Source organism: Platalea leucorodia (assembly GCF_965183815.1).
Source record: "Platalea leucorodia genome assembly, chromosome: 10".
In the NCBI taxonomy this organism is placed as follows: Eukaryota; Metazoa; Chordata; class Aves; order Pelecaniformes; family Threskiornithidae; genus Platalea; species Platalea leucorodia.
The window spans coordinates 13,152,131-13,170,905 of NC_138832.1; the positions used below are offsets into that span (position 1 = coordinate 13,152,131).

Genomic DNA, 18,775 nt, shown 5'->3' on the forward strand with positions numbered 1-18,775 from the left:
CTCTCCAGCCAATCTGCCTTGAACATACCTTGTACCCTCCACTCCCCTGCCATTGGAAGGGAAAGCATTTTAAACATGACACAATGGGAACCATGGAATATTTTCAAGCTCTTTTATTTTCCCCCAGAATATTTATTTTTTCATGGGTAGCTTGTCTGCTCATCACTGGGACAAACTCCCCAGATGTGCAGGTAGCCTGAAGCCCAGAGGACTGGCTCCCCAGGCTCCCCATCCCTTTGTATGTCAACATGATTTGGCTTTGAGAAACAGACCAGGGAAAAAACAATGACACAGATTTTTTTAAAATATGAATTTTTATTTGTTTTGATTGGAGTTTGAGAGAGTGGGTAGAGTGGAAAAGCAGAGTGATTTACTTCAGTGAAGAGGTCTAGTCCCACCTTGTGTGTTAGATCGGGAGGTTAGTATATGGTCAGAAGAGTCCTCCTCTGCCACTCAGCTTACTGATCTTACTCATGTAGTTCTTGTTTCTGATGTTTTCTAATCTCTCTTCAGAACTTCACTGTAATTTTTTGAGACATTTTTCTGTTGCTTTAACTTACTGAAAAAGCTAAAAGCTGAAAAAAATAGCAGGACTCAAAATCCTGCCAATTAGAATGGGCAATTTTTTTTTCCAGCAAAGATTGAAAAATACGATTCGAAAATACAAACAGGCATTGAACATTGCACCAAAAAGCATTTGAAACACAAATCTCAGAGAGAGAGAGAGAGAGAGAAGAAAGGTCACAGTTTCCGTGAGAAATCCTTTAAGAAAGTGGCTACCAGCTAGTCAATAGAGAAAACAAAGTCAACAAAAAATTTTAAAAATGCATTTTTTTTCTAGTTGTTAATTATTTACAGCTGTAATAACAGGATTGTCATGCGTTAAACTGCTGCCAGCTAGATTCTTTCTCATAGTAGAGTAAAAAGAGTCTCACAAGATGGAAAACAAAGCAGAAGACAGACGGGGGCACAGACTGAACCTGAGGCAGTGAAAATGAGTGTATTCTCCGGCAATTTGTTGTGGTGTGCTCTTTCCCATGATGGGCTGCCCTAGCATGATGCTAATGCAGCTTTCCCTACCCTGGGCACCAGGGCTGCAGCTAAAGAAGCAGCAGGTGCCCTCACCTTCAGATAGGACATTCACCTGCGGCTATCCCCATGTCAGTTGACAGTGAATATTTAGTTGATGAAGGGATACTTGTGGCCACCTGACTAGATTTGGTGGGCTGAGAAACTCCCTCATGACAACTGAGAGGAGCCCTTCGACTCTAAATACAGCCTGGCAAAGGCAATGTGGCAATGACTCAGGTTTCCCAACTCTGCCCCTACTTTTTTGTGGTTGCAAAAATCAAATCATTCAATGTATGATTGCTGTTACATTTGCTGGGTGCCCTGCAAAAAGACAGGAGAAATCGACAGACTTTTCAGGGGAAACAGAGTGCTGCTAGCAGGGTAACATGAGCCAATGGACTTATCAAATTGACAGGACCTTCAAGCAGCAGTGAAGAGCGAAGAGCCTTCGAAGACTGTGGGAGCATCCTGGCTCATGTAGCAAACTTGGGACCAGGCTTTCCTCTCTAGACAGATGGGATCGTTAAAGCTGTGTACAGAAGAGATCTGCACTGGTGGGGAATGGGACAGTGGGGAATAGGAAAGAGTAGCTAGAACATCCTATTTTGTCCTAGAGCTTCATGAGCAAAACCCAGCATAACCCCACTTGTGGGGTCAAACATATTAGGACTAATCCAAGCTTAAGGCTCTCTGCTGTTTAAAGCAGCACAGATTCCTGTGGTGGGAGGCAGGCATAGACCCAGAAAGAGAACTGGCTTTGTTTGCTTATGGGTGGTGACATCTTTTGTTCTCATGGTTGGGACACCACAAGGCACATGCAGCGATTGCCACTGACCATGAGAGCCTTTCTCCAGCAGCAGAGGAAGGAATATAGGAGGATGAGTGCAGTTGCAGGATCACTGCCTAAATGTTTCTCCTAAGACAGGGGGAGATGAAGGGGTGACATTAAGAGAGCTGACGCTGGGTACCATTGTTAGGGGCTGCACACTGCTCACTTACTGTGGCCCCACCACTCACGGGCTGCCCAGCATCTGTCTTCGGTCCTGCTTGTGCTGAGGTGAGATCAGGTGTGCATCCAAGACACAGTGGCAGCAAAGGCCCATGCTTTTGCTGACCCCTCCCACAATTAGCACATAGTCACATATCATCACATCCCACCTGGGTGAGCAGCAAGCAGTGACCAAGTGCCAGCACTTCCCTTTGCTTTCCAGAAGAGCTGAAGCTGAAGCGCAGCCCCTACGTATGGTATTCCTCTGCCCAGGGACAGCTGGAATGGATCCCACCAGGTTTTGTGCTTCCTCCTGAAGCAGGCTAAGGATGGAGACATCACGCCCTTTTGCAACACTCAGCTACACATTCCCTGGTTGTGCTATGGGGTGAGGACTAATTGCTTATGGCATTCAGCTGTTGAAAAGCCAGGCTGCCTTCCTGGGAACATCCTAGTGTCCAGGGCAGGACAAGGGCTATGTTGGAGAAGTTGTGACATTTGGGACTAAATTTTCCTGAAAGGTGCTGGGCAGCGCTGCCAGCAGTGACCTTGGTCCAGGCAGCAAGCCTGCACCAAGACCCCAGAGTGGAGAGAGGCTCTTCTCCCTTACTCCCTTTGTTCCCTGTGCCTCCCAAAGCCATCTGAGGATGAGTGGAGAGGGATGCGCCTCCTTCCAGAAGATTTAGCAAAGAGAATGAGAGGGAAGTAAAATAATTGAAAGCGGCCATTTTCTCTTTCAAAGAGAAAGAGATTTGACTTTTAAAGTGAGCATAAATATACACACGCATACATGCGCATATATATATATGTAAAAACCTTTGGCTGACTGAACAATAACAAGGTCAAACAGTAAATATTTATACCTGGAAGCCATCAATCTCATCTGTGCTGTGGCCTCTTGCCAAAAATGCCTTCAGGAGTAGTTTAGCTTGATATGGAGAGAGGATTGGTGATTTTGGGGGTTTGTTTTTCTCCCTACTTTGACATTAATAGAGCATTTATGTTTTCTTGAATGTGCCCCTCGCCCCGGCCGAGCCCTCCCCACCCCAAAGAGCCACCAAGGAGGCAGGGAAATGTTTTTCTTCTGTCTGCAAAATCCACACAGATATTTGATTGGGTGGGTTAAAGTGTGGCCCCAGAGAGGCATACAATTTGGGGAAGAGGGCCTGGAGCAAGGGCTGGCTTGACACTGCATGCTGTGATGGTCCAGTCCCATGGCTCCATGCTGGCTCTCCACCACCCCCAGAACCAAGCATGTGGAAGGGGGGCACTAGCATGTCCCTGCCAAACCATTCCCCTGGTCCTCTCCTGCTCATGGCATTCCCTGGCAAGCTGGGAGAGCACAGTACCTGTCCTCAATAGCCACTCGTCTTTGATCGTGATCCTTCTTTTAACAGCAGTGTGTGTTTAACTAACTGTTCTGTTCCTCCAGCAGCTGCAAAGAGCACTGCAAAGAGGCCGTTTCTACAGCACCCTCTGGGGGAGGCAACAGCTCCAGGTTTCTGAATGTCTCAGACAGGTTCTTAGCAGCACACAGGGTCTTCCCATGCGAGGTGATCTGGAGCAAGAGAAACTCCTTCCTGGTATGTGGTGCAGCCCTATAATCCTCCCCAGGTGATGGCTGAAAGGAATCCAAGATACGGACAGAAGAAATCAAGGCAGCAGATGAGAAATGAATGCACCTTGTGTCCACAGGATAGGCTTGCAGAAACAGTCTGGTCCTGACCTTGTTTGCGTGCATGGCTTGTGTCTGGGAACAGCAAGCATGGGATCTGCTTGTACAGGGGATGTCCTATAGCAAACGAACTAGGACCCTGCCAGTGCTACTGAGCTGGCGGGGATCAGGATGGGGGTGAGCTGTGTTGGCTGCAACACTTGTCTGTAAAACCTAGGGAGTGGCGAAGCAAGCTTTGCTTATGTTGAGCTCGGTGCACAGGGGAGAACCAGGAAGCTCTGTCTCGGGTGTCACAGTCCTGCTCGGTGATCTTCAAGAAACTTTCGAGATGTTGTATGGAGGTAACTCCATTAGCCCTTTAGAAGAACAGGTGGCACCGAAGGACCACTTCTCCCCCATCCCTCTCATGCCACCCAGCAGAAATGTCACAGCACTAATGCAGCACTTGCAGCCACCACGCGCTGCCTCCCCTGCCGCCTCAGGGGCGCGGAGCTCCCAAAGGCCTCACTGCTTTTGCCCATGTGCAGTTTCAGAGGAGGGAAGAGGCAAGCTGCCAGTGCCAAAATGTCCCTCTGACATTTTCAGGAGGAATGCAACTGCAGGCTTGGACTGCACTGTGTGTGTCCCAGGTGGTGCAAGCTACAAGACAGCAGCACGGACTGAACAGATCATTTTTATCACCCTCAAAGACTTCAAATTCCTGCCTGGGAGACCCTCATCAAGTCAGGGAAGCTTTGGGCCTTGCCAGAAGAAAAGAAACATTGGAGTATTGAGGTTCACAGCAAAATGAAGTGCCCACTCTGTGCATAACTGTGGATTCGACTATCAATGGCCACATACAGATCTATTCCTATACAGGACCAATTATAAAAATGAGCCCTTAGACACTATCACGGCAAGCAGTAAACCCCAGTAACTGATGGTAGGTTAGCTCTGGCCCAGCATGCCCTTAGAAGAAGCCCCCATCAGCAGGGAAGGAAACATCCCAATTTGAACCACTGACAGATTTAAAAAAAAAAGAACATTATCTTCTCTGTGATGTCTGCTGGCAGGAGATGTTAAACCACTTATTTATAACTATCTTCCCAAAATGCTTCCCTGCTTGGAAGCCAAACTACAAATCCTGTTTGGTTTGTTGCCTTTAACCAAAGGATGCCGGTATTTCTGCTTCCAGCTGGCAAAAAGACTCGTAGCCAGTGCCAGGCTTTGGTGGGAATAGACTTGGCTTTCAATGCGTGGTAACACAGATCCAGGAAGGCAGCCTTTTATCAGGCAGAGAGCAAAGTTTTTGTAGTCAGGAAGAGCAAAGATGAGCCAGCAGATGGGTGTCACCGGCACGCCAGATTGGTGGGCTGTGTCCTGGGGAGGGACAAGCGTCTCAGCATCACAGGGAGGGAAGGACTGGGGGAAGAGATAGGCAGGAGATTCACCCCGACAGTTCGGTGAGACAGATCAGATCATCTGCGTGAAGGGAGGAGGCTCAGATGCTGCCCCAATGCTGTGCCTAGCACTGCAGAGAGGTCCAGCTCCAGCACCTTGAGCATCACCCTGCTGCACTGAGCCTGTGTGGCCCCGGGCGGGCAGCAAAGGCAGCACCTGTGGGTGCTTGGGCTGCTGAGAAGCCAACGGTAAGACCTGATAATTTATGGAGAGCTCTATGAAGCAGGCACCAACAGACACAGGAACATGTAGCGAGGCGATGAGCAGCAGGATGTGGCCCTCAGGGTAGAGAGGATTTTGGGGAATGCCCAGGCTGGCAAAGGAGACCACCTCTGTGCCAGGGCCAGCTCAAGTCAGCTAAGTCACTGGATCCTGTATTTAAACTTGCCTTTGATGTAATTTCATTAGTAAACACAATATACTCTTTGTTACCATTTTATTGTGTTTGTTTTACTTTTTATAGGGTTTCTATTCCATTCACTTAGGCCTGAGTATTATAGTGACATGAATGTTTTATGACATACACTTCATCTAGCTTATTCAAGAAAATGACATCCAAGTAGTTTCCAAAACACACATCCTCACGGCCGGTTAGCATAGCACTTCCCGCTGGAAAGCCCAGGGAGCAGAAGGGCAGCAGCAATGGCACTCGCTGCTGGAGGGGATGGGGCTGGCGTGGAGGGAGAACAGGCGGCCTCGGTGGTGAGGGGTACAGGGCCGTGGCGGGGCAGTGCTGGGGTGGCCGGGCTGTCGGAGCCGGGTAGCTGCAGCAGCAGCAGACGGCCAGTGCCAGGAGGAACCGGGTGCCCCAGGTGCAAAAGCAGTTGGGATGTCCCTCCTGCCTGGCAGAAGGGCTGGGGATGGTGCACCCTCCCTCTGCTCCTCCAGCCCAATGCTGGGTGCAAAAGGGGAGAGCTCCCATGCTTTCGCCTCCTTGCCACCCAGTGGGGAGCCCTCGGGGATGAAAGGCACTGTGGAAATGTCATGGGTGGTTTGGGCATGGGTGCTGGGGGGAGGATGGGGAGGGAGCTGGTTTCCTTAGCATCGGCTTGGGGGGGTTGCCACCTCTTTCCCAATGCTGCCTGCTGGTGTGGATGCACTTGTGGACTGAACGCACTGGGGGCTGAGCTAAATGTCTCGGAGCTTCTCTCCTCACCACAGCTGTAGGCAGGGCGAGCGACTGCACTGCTGTTGAGCCAGCAAGACTGGTAAGGGACGGGCAGTACACACACCAATGCCACCCACGCTGCAGGACAAAGTACCCTGGCCTTTCCCGCTCTGTCCTGCCGTCCCCATGGATATTCCAGGTGGGGCAAATCCTGTGACTTTTGCTCAGCCCCGCTCCTGCAGGAGGAAACTGAGCTTGGCACAGCGGCTCAAAGCAATGCTGAGGACACTACCCTGGGAGTGCTGGGGCCTCGGCCTGGCTGCATGCACCCGAAACGTGCTGGGGGCAGCTCAGGGCAGGCAGCTGGAGGGTCAGAGGGAGGCCCAAGAAAGAGAAGGTGCCTCCCACCCCGGGAGCAGGGCTGCTGGCAGGATCAGTGCTGCCCACGGGCTGGGGACGGGAACTCACCAGGCACAAGATATCCTTCCTTGTAGCAGGACAGTGTGTCCATGGGTCCGGGCACCAGGGAGGGGGGACAGATGGCTTTGATGCCACCATCTTGTGCTGCTGCTCAGAAGGGGACAACTGTTGGTTTGTGTCCTTGACTGTGGTGGTCAGGAAGGGAGAAAAAGCCTCTCTCCAAGGCACTGGAGGGCTTTCCTTGGAAGAGTGTGCAGGTGTTAGAGTTGGGTCTTATCTCAATGGCTTTGTGGGATGGCACCTGGCTCACATGGCTCTCCGGGACAGCAGTATCACCTTGCTGTTTCAAAGAGCCCCTTCTGCTGTTCTCCCGTGGTGCTGAGGGTGCTCAGCTGCATCTATTCACCAGGGGCAGGGAGGTACCTGGGGACGGACTGTCCCCTGACTCACCCCTACAGGTGGCAGAGTGGCCCCTGGTGTGTCCCGCAGGAAACAGCCTGCACCTGGGCTACCTGAACCAACACCACTGCTGCTCTGGTACACCGGAGCAGGGATGTGCCATGAGCTGGACTCCCCTGGGCTGTGCTCCTCCCCATCAGTGTGGCTTACCTGAGAGGTAGGGGCTTCTCTGCCTAAATTGACCCGCGAGCAGTAAGATACTACTGTGGGCTGCTGAATAGGAAAGGAAGATGAATGGGAAGCTGGAAGAAGGGGCTGGGACAGAGAGGAGATCCCAAGAAGGATAAGTGGATGGGGCCAAGAGAAAGTGATAAACCATCCATCTGAACACAAACTCTATGGCTTCCAGTCCTGATGCTGAATGTATGTGGCCTCACAGTTACTATCTCCTCCAAGGCATTATAAAGCTCCTCTCTGGACTTCCTGACTGACCCTGAGAAAAATTATTTCTCTGGTAGGAACCACTCCACCCTCTAACATGAATTGCCACAAGAGTGCAAGATGGCAAACAGACAAGACCTTTCTCACCTGTTCTTGTCTGGGGAGAGATATGGAAGAAACCAGCAGCTGGGTTTGGTGAAGACAGAGAGGAAGAAGCCCTGTAGATACCTACAAGATGCTGCCACCCTGTTCCACCCCTGCAATGGCTCCACTGACCACAGCAGTGGTGGGTTCGCCCCCAGCAGGCACCGGGCTACAAGCTGGCCCATGCCACACTGCTCTCTCAATGGACCAGCTCACCTGCATCCACAGCCCGGGGAGTACAACCTAGCACAAAGCGCCAGGCATTGAAGAGCAACCTGGCTGGCTAACTGACTCTGGAGGCCTCCACAGCCTTGAGCCCAGGCCACCAGGAGCATCCACCATTCTAGGGCAGTCCATCGCAGAAGAGGAGGAGGGGGGCGGACCGCAGCAGCCCCCAGCAGAGCAGAGCGTGGAATGGCAGTGGCATGCAGACCGTAGGAACAGCAGGAGGTGGAGGAGGAGAGATGGAAGCACAGGGTGACTTGGACAGATGGGGGACATCAGAGTCACGATGTTAGAGGCACAACTTGTTATGATCCTTTTTTTTTCTTCCTTTCGTCATCAGAGACAAAGTAAAATGAAACTAAAGTATATGGGATTAAATTAAAAACACAGTTTTGTTTACATTATAAAAGAATGATCTAATACTACTACTAATAATATCAAATGAACAATAATAAGTAAACAAAACAGGAAAGAAGAAAGCCCTGGAAAATTCCTGCCTGGATGGTGCTCACTGATGGAAGGTTTGTGTGACTGGTTTTATTGTTTGGGGATCATTCCCTTGATAGCTGACTCCCGGTTTACGTATGTGGCCCAGTAGACTAAGTTGAAAATGGCAAAGAGGACTGGAAAGACGATGCGGGACATCTTGTCTACCTTGCTGACGCTGTTGTATGTCTTCTTACTCTCTGGGAGCTTCTCCTCTATGCGGGGCATCTTGGGGGGTACGTTGGTGGCAGTAGCAGTGGCAGCAGCACTCTTGGAGATGGTGGGCAGGCCGGGGTCCTTCGCAATGTTGAGGGCATATGTGGTGCCAACAATGTTGTAGGTGTTGTTGGTTTTCTTCGCCAGTGCCACTGGCTCTTTTTTCTAGGGAAGGTGGAAGAAAAAAACATAATAGAGATGAAGTGAGTGTAGATTTGCATGGAGAACATTTTGTCCTCTGAGTTTACCTGCTTGCCCAGATGAGAAGATGGAAAAGGGTGCAAGGAGCAAGAGACCAAGAAGAAGGCGTTGTGGAAGGGAAGGAAGATGTGGTGAGAAAATGGCCAGAACCCATTAACATCTGCCACTTGAGGGCTGCTGGACCACAAGGATGTGCTGGACTAGGGTGGATCAGCTACTTTGTGTAAGCCTGGCATGCAGCACAAAGAGGTCCTGGCCTGGCAACTAGGTCCTGCTGCAAGTCAAATAACTGAAGTCCCATAGCTGGGTTTATAGCATCCTTGCAGCCCCTTAGATCAGACTAGTGGTATAAAAAGGTGTGTGCAACTGCACTCAAGCAGTAGCTGCCCCAAATGGGTGACTCCTTGATTGGCCAAGTGCTGCCAGGTCTGTGTCGTGTATTGCCACAGTATAAGTGAATGCAGGCTTAGACCATACAGACTGCTTGTTTTCTCTCTCAGCTGGGCAGTGTTATCTGTTGCATGTAAGGTTCAGCCACGGAGAGATGATGCAGGAATGTAGTCTAGAAAAGAATGATACCCGGTGTGGTCATCCTGGGGGAACTTGATTTTCTGCTTTGCTGGCCTGCTTCCTGGGTCAGGTGAGAGAAGGAGACATTGCAGAGGATTATAGTTCTATTTTAAAGCCAGTGGCTTTAAGAATGTGGGTGACAGCATCGCAATATTTTTGTGCCATATTACAAGGCCATATCATACACTGCCTCAGTGCCCTGAATACCTCACAGGAATACCTCACAATTTAACATCACGATGTCCAAAATGCCTCTGGGATCCTTTAGAGCACCTCATGACCTACCCAGGTAAAATACAGAACAGATGGAAGGCATTTGCACTAGCCCTGGATTTCAGGATTGCTTAACATGGCACTATAGGGCAGAGGGAAGATTTTCATCTTGCCTTCATAGCCATGGGTTGCTGCAAATCAAGAGAGATAAGTGCATCCCTCCCACAAGACTTCAAGGACAGCTACGCAGTCCAGGCTGAAGGGAGGAGAGCCTGCATAGCAAATGACAAAAGAGGCACTTATGTGTCAGACATGATGTACTGAAGGATGATGGAAGATGCTAAAGACAGACAGTTCAGATGTTAATGAAGATGAGTGGAAGGGCGACGGGGCTAGGAAGTCACGATAGGTGTTGCCCCCACTCTGGGGTTCTTCCTGTTGCTGTCAGGGACCTGAGACCAGCTGCACTGTAGACCATATTGTATAAAGCAATCCAGGTCTACCAAGAGAAGCCCATTTAATGAAATTTATTTGTATGCAGACATCAGGCACCCTACACGTCCCAGCGCTCATGTACTCCATCTGTGCAATGTCCACTGTAATTGCACCAAGAGCCAGCGTTAGACACAGCAATGACTCATGGTGGGAATCTAATATCTCAGCTCAGAACAAGGTGTGACTTTGGATCTCATTTTCTATTCAAAAGCTACTGAAACACAAAGTAAGGCTCTCCCAGGCATTTCCCAGGGGTGCTTGGCATGGTCTTGCATGTACGTGTGAGGGAACCACATACAAAGTGACCATCAGGAGAAGGGGAGAGCGTGCAGCCAGCAGGACCTGTTCATCTCCCCACCCTACCCTGGAAATTGGTAGCAGGCAGCATCACTGGGTAGCACTGGGAGCTGGAAAAGGCCAGATTTGCCTGGTCTGCTCTGCAGAGATACTCCAAGGGCTTTAGCTTTCATGCTGTACTTCCATTTTAAATGTGTCCACAATCACCATGGATATTTCTGGTTACCTTAGGAAATGAATTTTCCACAGTGATTTTCAGAGGGACACTAAAAGCAGACTTCTGTGCAATCTTTAAACCCCTCTCCAATAACATCATAGCCAGGCCTGCAGCCTCGTAATAATGCCAGCAAATACAGAAATTAACTTGCTGTTAGAAGGAGGTCTAAATGTCTTCAGACTCCAGATCAAACTAAACCACTGATCAGACCATATTCATAGTCTTTTATGGGAAAGAGTGTTATGATCTTTAACAATTAACTGAGCGACTCATTTCTGCAATTATTAGAGCCATGTTAACTTGGACCCCCTGCACCGGCGGTGGACTTTTCCTGCCAAAGAGCTGACAAGAAGCAAATAAAGGACTAAAGATGTTTCACCTTCTAAAACATTTAAATATGCTTAAGTATGATTATTTATTAACACAGCTACAGGAGGTAATAAAATAATTAATAATCAGTAATGAAATGAAAAATAGATTGTTGTTCGCAGAATGTAATTTGAAGTGCACTGTGATTCTTTTAGTATTAATCAGTCATGTTATTCATTACAGGAATAAGACGACTACAAGTGACATGACAATTTCAACCTGGCTAGCTTTTCTGCCCCAGAGCTTGGAAAGTGGATCCGTCTTGCCTGGTCAAAGGGTTCTGAAAACAGCAGGCTGAAACCAAGGAAAGTCAGGCAAATAAGAGTGCTGTGGGTGGTGGTAGCAAGCTACTGCTATTAGTGAGATCCAGAGCCCCCCAGGCATCAACTTGGGCTTCTCTGGACCTCAGATCAGGCTGTTCAGGTAGTGCAGAGGCTCAGGAGCCTACAGCCAGGCCTTTTCCCAGCTGCCTATGGAGTCTTCTGCCCTGGTCAGAGCTGGTAGCCTGGGTAGCCTTTGGGAAGCATGCAGAGCACACACTGTCTACACCAAGGCACATGTGTGTGCTCTGGATGTGCTCTGCTCCTGAGATGTTCACTCTGAAGTTTACCAGGCTGTGCTTTATAAATAAGTGTTTCAGGCAAGATTTTGACAGTCAAACAAAGCAAAATGTGCTTCTTGCTGTCAGCTGCAAAGTAGCCCCCAGCCTTCCCCCTGCACCTTTATCTATGAGGAGTTCCACATCCTACTGAAACAGAAGGAAAGAGTGGAAAAACAGGAGGAAACTCCACATTTGTTTTGAAAACGTGTTCTATTTAAAATATCTATGTTGAAAAGTAATTCCTGGATTTATGGCCCAGTCTGGGTACAGGGAGACTGAACCAGTGCACAAAGCTGTGCCTGCACTGCTCTCCTGAAGGAAAAGCTATGAAAGCTGGTCTAGAGATAAATATGTTCCCCGGATATTGCATTCTGACAAGTTCTTCCACAACACACATACTGGAAAATAATAGCATTTTTATTAAATATTCTTATCTCCAAGCCTCCCTGTCGAGGAGCTAACAGCTGAACCTCTAAATTATGGGAACTACTGGTTCTACCTATGATCTGCTGGAAATTTAGTTCTCTGCACCTGCTCCTTGGCTACAAATTTGGGTTGGAAGCACTATCCCTCTGACAGGCCACTCTGTCACAATCACTAATATCCGCAGTACTTGAGAAATGCAAGGTATCTGCCACTTGCCATTCTAAAGCAAAGTCACTTTAATGACCTCCAAACAGCTCTGGTCTCTGACATACTTGCATCCTATAATTCAAAGCCCAGTAACTGCAGTTGTTGTTCTGGCAAACATGCCACTCCTTCCTCATGCCAGCCAAAGTTCCCCTCTGCAGTGTACCAGAGACTTGATTCTATGAGAGAACAGCAGCAAAGTGTTTTACACTGAGACACCTGTACCCTGATCAGAGCCAAAGGCTCCGAAAAATGCAGTCTTGCATTAACAAGCAGACTACATCAATGCCAGGTTACTGTCAGCTGCTGGTGTAACCTTTGAAATCACTCATCCCTCCCATCTCTTCATTCAGATTATGTAAGATTGAGCCCAATGATCTTCTGCTCCTTGGATCACTCAGAGGTTGGATGGAGTCAATAACCAGCCCAACACACCACACAGATAGTGTTGAGAGAAAGAGGGTGAAATGTTGTTGAAGAATGATACATGGACTCTAGTGAAGATGCTGAGAACATAAATCACTTGCACAGGTGATTGCAAGTGCAGTAGGACAAAGGACATATGGGCTGCAGAGGATGGTCAGCAAGGGAAAGTCTCAGCAAAAACATATTTACCATAGTGAGGCAGAAAAAAAAGAGATGGGTCTGAACCACCCCGTGAGTCTGTAGGACTTCAAACTGGTTGAAAATGGTGGCCTGTCAAGGTTGGTTTTAGTTCCTCTGTGTTAGCAAGGAGGGGATTGAAACAAAGATGCCACAAATGGAAAGAAACAAAGGAGAAAGAAGAATGATTCCCAAGTGACCTGGATCAAGGGGCAAACTTCAGAATTGATGAAGAGTAGGTTGGACAAAAAGCTAGGCTTTACTCAGTCAGTGGAAAAGGCACCTAGTGCAAATGGCGAGCATGCCTGTCACTTCCAAAATACAAGAAAGAAAACCATGATGATCATATCAACAGAGAGGTTTGGAGGATGCTTTTTGGTGACTTTCTCTTACTGAAAAGACATGTGAAAAGTACATAAAAAGCCTGGACCTAACCTTCTCACCATGCACTACAGGATTATTGTCTTAAGGATGAGAAAGATAAAGATCCAGGACTATTCCTCCATCCAAAGTGTGTTCTTCCTTGTTCTCATGTGTCTGACTGCAGCTACTTGTATTGTTTTTGTTGCTTCTTGCCTCCCAGGATTTTGGGGCAATGTCATACAAGCACAGACACAGATACAGATACAGAGTTATATCAGATTTTATGCATAGACATTGCATTGCAGGCAGAAGTAGGTTTAAGTAAGCATCTTCCAAAGATCCAAAGCATCTTCCATACTGAGGAACAGACAACATGTTATTGCAGGGAACTCCTTGGTAAATGTCATCCTTGCAGATGAGTTTCCCAGTGGCGAAGTCACCGTTAATGGTTGTCTCTCCAGATCTTCAGTGCAACAGCTGCTCAGGAAGTGACCTTGTTGGCTCCAGAGATGGCCACCCCTATGGTTGGGGTGGATGGGATGCAATGGATCTCACTCTGTTCAGACACAGCCCTTCTGTCCTGAAGTGGATCCTTTTAACAAGATGTTTTGAGGATGCTGGAGATAGAGAGCTTTGCTGGCTACTGAAACCACTCATATTTCAATCTCTTTGGCCTCTCACTCCTCCCCAACTACTGCCATCTCCCACCTTCCTCCTGATGATGTTTTTTTAAAAAATCACCTTTACTAACAAGTTTTCCACATTGCATCCAGATACCTCTCTCCAATTCAATCTGCACATCTAGGTTGGTTGCAGCCACTCTGCCATACCAAAAGAGGAAATCCTTCATCCACAATTGGCAATTACTGGTGGCAGGCAGGAAAGGCTTGGAAGATCTTTGGGTCCAAGAACGATTAGTCAAATTTTATCAGAGTGCACGCTAAAGGGAGTTTTTGGTGACATCTATGGTGATATCTGCCTGCCTTTCCTTAGAGAAGAACTGCAGAGAATGTACAGAGTAGCTCCCAGATAGAACCAGAACCCAACTATGGCTATAGCCAGAACATCCTCATGATCATTTATGATGCAGAGATCAGTGATTCACCAAGATCAGCCCATCATGTTAGATTCTACGTGAAAAAATGCCCTCTTCCCATCTGAAACAATGGGTTGGCTGAAGGGGAGAAAGAAAGAATGAAACCAGCCCTGAGAGAGTGAACATGCTGGAAGTGCCTGTCAGCAACCAGCAGCTTTTGCAAGGTAGTGATTTCTTTCAAATGGGATGGGAAGCATTGCTGATGCCTACATTTGAGATGAGGGAAGGGCTGATGCTTATTGATTTTTTTTTCATGTTCATACCAGGAAACAATCAAACCTGGAGTGAGGATCCTTGCCATCACATAAATAAAGAATGTTCTTTTTGGCTGGGGGGAAGGCTCTCTAGAGACAAGGGCTCAGCCTGGGCTTGTCACTGGTAGTTTTACTCCTGGTACAAACACTTTAAGATGTCAAGAGCTATTCTTCCGTCTCCTCTTTCTTTTGTGGTTTCAACCACCTGGCTTGTCAATTGTTTCAAGAAGAGCTAATTAAAGGCTGAAACTGAGCCAATGAGGCACCTTCATTGCGTAGCAAATTCACTGCTTGGAAATATTCAATGGAATAAAAATGAAAAGCAAATATGGTGACACATCATATTCCCAAACTCCCTAAAAGCCCACCACTTTTCAGGGAGCTCTCTGAGCTGCAGAGACCAGGAGTGGGTTAGCCTTCTAAGATAAAGATCAGGGTTGGCCTGAAAAAGCATCCACAAATTTGGAGTCCTTCCTGATTCTCCAGCCTGATACCAATTGCAGCAACCTCACAAACAGCACTCTCTCTGAAACATTCCTGCTCCTGCTTTGTTTTCTTGTTTGATTACCATGTGCACAAACATCCTGCATGCTCTTACCCTATTGTTTCAGCACTGTTAGTCTTGCAGTGTTGGGTCAATGAATAAATTAAGGAGCATGCTTCTTTTATAACAAACTGAAGCTTTTGAGCCTTTGCTGCTTTTTCGGCTGTGCCCAGTTCACATAATTGCCCAAGGCTGTGTGAATCCTGACTTTGTGCTGATTTGCCCATCCCTGAAAGGCACATGGTTGCTTTGAGGACCTGTTCTGATCCTTCACTCATGCCAATGATCCGGGAAAGGCTTCTGTCATCTCTAGAGGCCAGATTAGCATTATTGTTCATGATGGAAGTGGAAGACCATCAACTGGCCTCCTCTGGAGCCCTTCTGCCATGAGTCTGTTGCTCAGACCACAGCTGCAAAAGCAAACAGATAGATAGAGTCCAAGAAACACAGGAGAGAGGCATTCAACACCCAGTGATGGCTGTGGTTCTCCATAAAGCCTCTGTTCTCCTGCTTTGACCTCCATACCAACTGGCTGTTGTCTTCCCAAAAGTTACTGCAATTCTGCCAGGTATTTGCATAGAGCCCCACAACAATTTTAAACAACACATTAAAATGCAAAGGAGTAAAATATAAAGGTTCCAGAACCAAGAACAAGGACAAAGCTGATTTTCAAATTGATTCAATAAATATAAACAGTAAGCGATTTCTCTGTGCAGCCGAGATTAAATTAGCTAGGAGGGAGGGGGCATGAGCAGGGGTAGCAGTGGCTGTCAGGAAGGAAGCTGCCAGAGAGGCTGATCCCAAGCGAGAAGGGAAAACGTGGGTGATGCCAGGCACTAATTTACTGCCAGTTGCCGTTTCTGATTGCTTGCTTCCCACCCACCCTCTTGGCCCGAGCTTACAAAGCAGCAGCTGACGGCAGCTGTGAGCAACAGCACGAGCATTAGAACCCCCCCATCGCTGCACCATGCCTGCCCATGCCAGGGGAGACCTACAGTCGGGGATACCAGCCGCAGGGGACACAGCAGAGTGGAACCGCCTCCATTGCCAAGGCTGGCATCCCATGGCATATTTGGGTTTGTGTGGCATGCTAGCAACATGGAGCAGGGCATTTATGGGTTGGAGGGAGAAGAAAGGAGAGAGAAGACCACTGGCAGAGCAAGACCAAAAAATGCACACATTCACATTTCCACCGGCAAATGGTCATGCAGAAGGACAGAGGGAAAAGTGAGCAGTCATGCCTGAGTGATTTTGTCCAGCTAAGCACAGAGACCAGCCCTCCAAGCCCTTCCTCCCTCGACCCTCAAGAACCGCTCCAGTCGAGACCTGAGCTGGGGACCCCAGTAAGTAGCATCCAGCCTCCTGGAGTGCTGCGGGGCTGCATGTTACCCACTCCTGTCCCCGGCGCAGCTCTCTCGTGCAGCGTTTCTTTACCGCTCCCTCCTCCCTGGCCTTGGCCACGGGGCTGACCTTCATCTCTTGGGCCTCCAGCACCTTCTTGCCATCCCAAGCCCAGCTGCGCTTGGTGAAGTAGTTGACGGTGGCAAATTCGATCAGCGCAGAAAACACAAAGGCGTAACAGACGGCTATGAACCAGTCCATGGCCGTCGCGTACGCCACTTTAGGTAACGAGTTTCTTGCGCTGATACTTAGTGTGGTCATGGTGAGGACAGTGGTGACACCTGTGGAAACACAGCAGGGGACAAGGATGGTGTGAGACCATACCCTCATACACATACAGTTTCTCCTCAAACCACAGAGTTGGCATTTCCATCATGTAAATGTAGGAGCCAACCTCTAAGCCATGTGGCCCACATTCCCACTGTAATTAAGGGAGTCTTACCCAGCACAAGTCTGTGGTGCAATTCATAGAACAATGACACAGTCCAGGTTGGAAGGGAAGTCAGCTTGTCCAACCCTTGCTCGAATCAGGGCCAACTTCAGGTTGCTCAGGACCTCCTCTGGTTCAGTTTTGAATATCTCCAATTCATATAACCAATAGCAAACATTTGCATTAGGATGAGATGAATCTTCCCCAAACTCCATCGACTAGATCTCTGCTCACTATAAAAGAGTCCTAGCTCATAGGTAGGCACCCACATTCAATTCCTCATCTGGTAGGGTAAGTTGCATGATGGTAGACCCAGCTCCCTCATGTAGAATATGCCATGATAAAGCCTCTGGTTGCTTTTGCAATAAAATAAAAATAATAAAATAACAGTAAAAAGGACAGCTAGATGGTTGGGAACTTCATGAAGGACCAGAAACTGGCCACTCATCCAATGTGGTTCTCTCAACATTTTGGAAATAGTGTCTTGTGACCTGCATGGATGGACACCTGGGATCCTGGGTCCTGCCGGCACAGCCAGGCACCCGTCAGCGGCCCAAGTTGCCAGAATGAGTGTCACTATGATTTATCTTAAAAACATAATCTGTTGCAAAATGCCTTTTAAAGCTTTTTTTTCATTAACACAAGCAACCATTGCTATCCATTTTCCTCAATAATGTGCTTTTCAATTAAAAATGCATTAAAAACATTATAAAAATATTGACTAATTTTCACTTCCCTTAAGCTATACTCCTGGTAATTGAAGAGTTTCAATAATATTGTTGACAATACTTTCTGAGGGGAAAAAAAAAAGGAATAAGCAATTGGAGTTCTCATTATTTTCTTAATAGGAAAGCAAGGCAATTTGGGAGCAAAGACATTTTTCACAAAGGTAGGTTTTAATTTTTCGGTCAGCTCTTTCCTGCTCAACCTGAGCTACTACTCGAGGAATCCTGTCTAATTGCAAATCTCAGGATAACATAGGAGGGAATCAAATACCCTCAGAGAAGTGCTCACCCCTGGTGTCAGGAGTGCAGAGACACTCCAGAACCGATGCAGATGTAAGAGCCCACCTGGTGTATAGAGAGACATGGGGCCCGAGTGTGTAGTCTGTGGGGTTTAGCTGCAAATGATGAATACATGGATGAGTGAGGAAAGTTCATTTATGAACCTCTATATGCCTGACCTGGTTCTATTTTCCACGTGATTTCTGTCTGAGCCCCCCTTTTCCATTCTGCTAGATGAAAACACCAAAAACTGGGTGCTAAGGGGCCATATCCCCTCTTCTTCACTGTTATCACTGTTCAATGCAGCTCCTGCAGTCTAGATTGCGCAAACCAGGTTGGTCACACTAACTACCCAGCTCCCCACGGCTGCACTTTACCCTGGGGACTGTTGTAGGATTTGCATCACCAGGGAAGGGAAGGCAACCCAGTGCTAATGGGCAGAAGCTGGGGTCAACTGTACATTTTAAAGCTTGTTCATGACCTACATTTCACAAGCCCTAGTGAACACAAAAACCATAATGCTTCCCTTCTAGTTCATTTAGGAGGGTGCAGAATCGCCTGTGACCCTCCCTGCATCCCGTTCCAGTCCACAGCACAGGAACAAGGTCCACGCCTGTGCAGAGGGTCCAGAAAGGAGGACATCAGACTTGTTGGGTTTGCAGGAGTATTTCTATCACAACTCTTGATACAGAGAAAATGCTTCGTGATCTTTGAAACCACACCACTTTCTGTTCGTATTCAAAAACACGAGCAGGTGGTACCATATATCCCCTCTCTGCTTGGTGACTTTTGTACAATATACTCTCTGTTAAGCGGTATCTGCTGGGCACTGTTATTTCCAGGAAATACAATCCTGCAGCATCACACCTGGTCA

General features: G+C 48.0%; 1 protein-coding gene across 1 annotated transcript in view; it reads right to left on the reverse strand.

The window, feature by feature from the left end:
- Positions 1 to 8,448: 8,448 nt before the first annotated feature.
- The window catches only part of LOC309595993 (gamma-aminobutyric acid receptor subunit alpha-3-like), a gene marked incomplete at both ends in the record, with an annotated part of 69,400 nt that continues 59,073 nt past the window's right edge, over positions 8,449 to 18,775 (reverse strand). Inside the window, 2 exon segments of the mRNA XM_082323673.1 lie at positions 8,449 to 8,778; positions 16,537 to 16,748. Of these exon segments, the coding sequence (XP_082179799.1) occupies positions 8,449 to 8,778; positions 16,537 to 16,748 (542 nt within the window).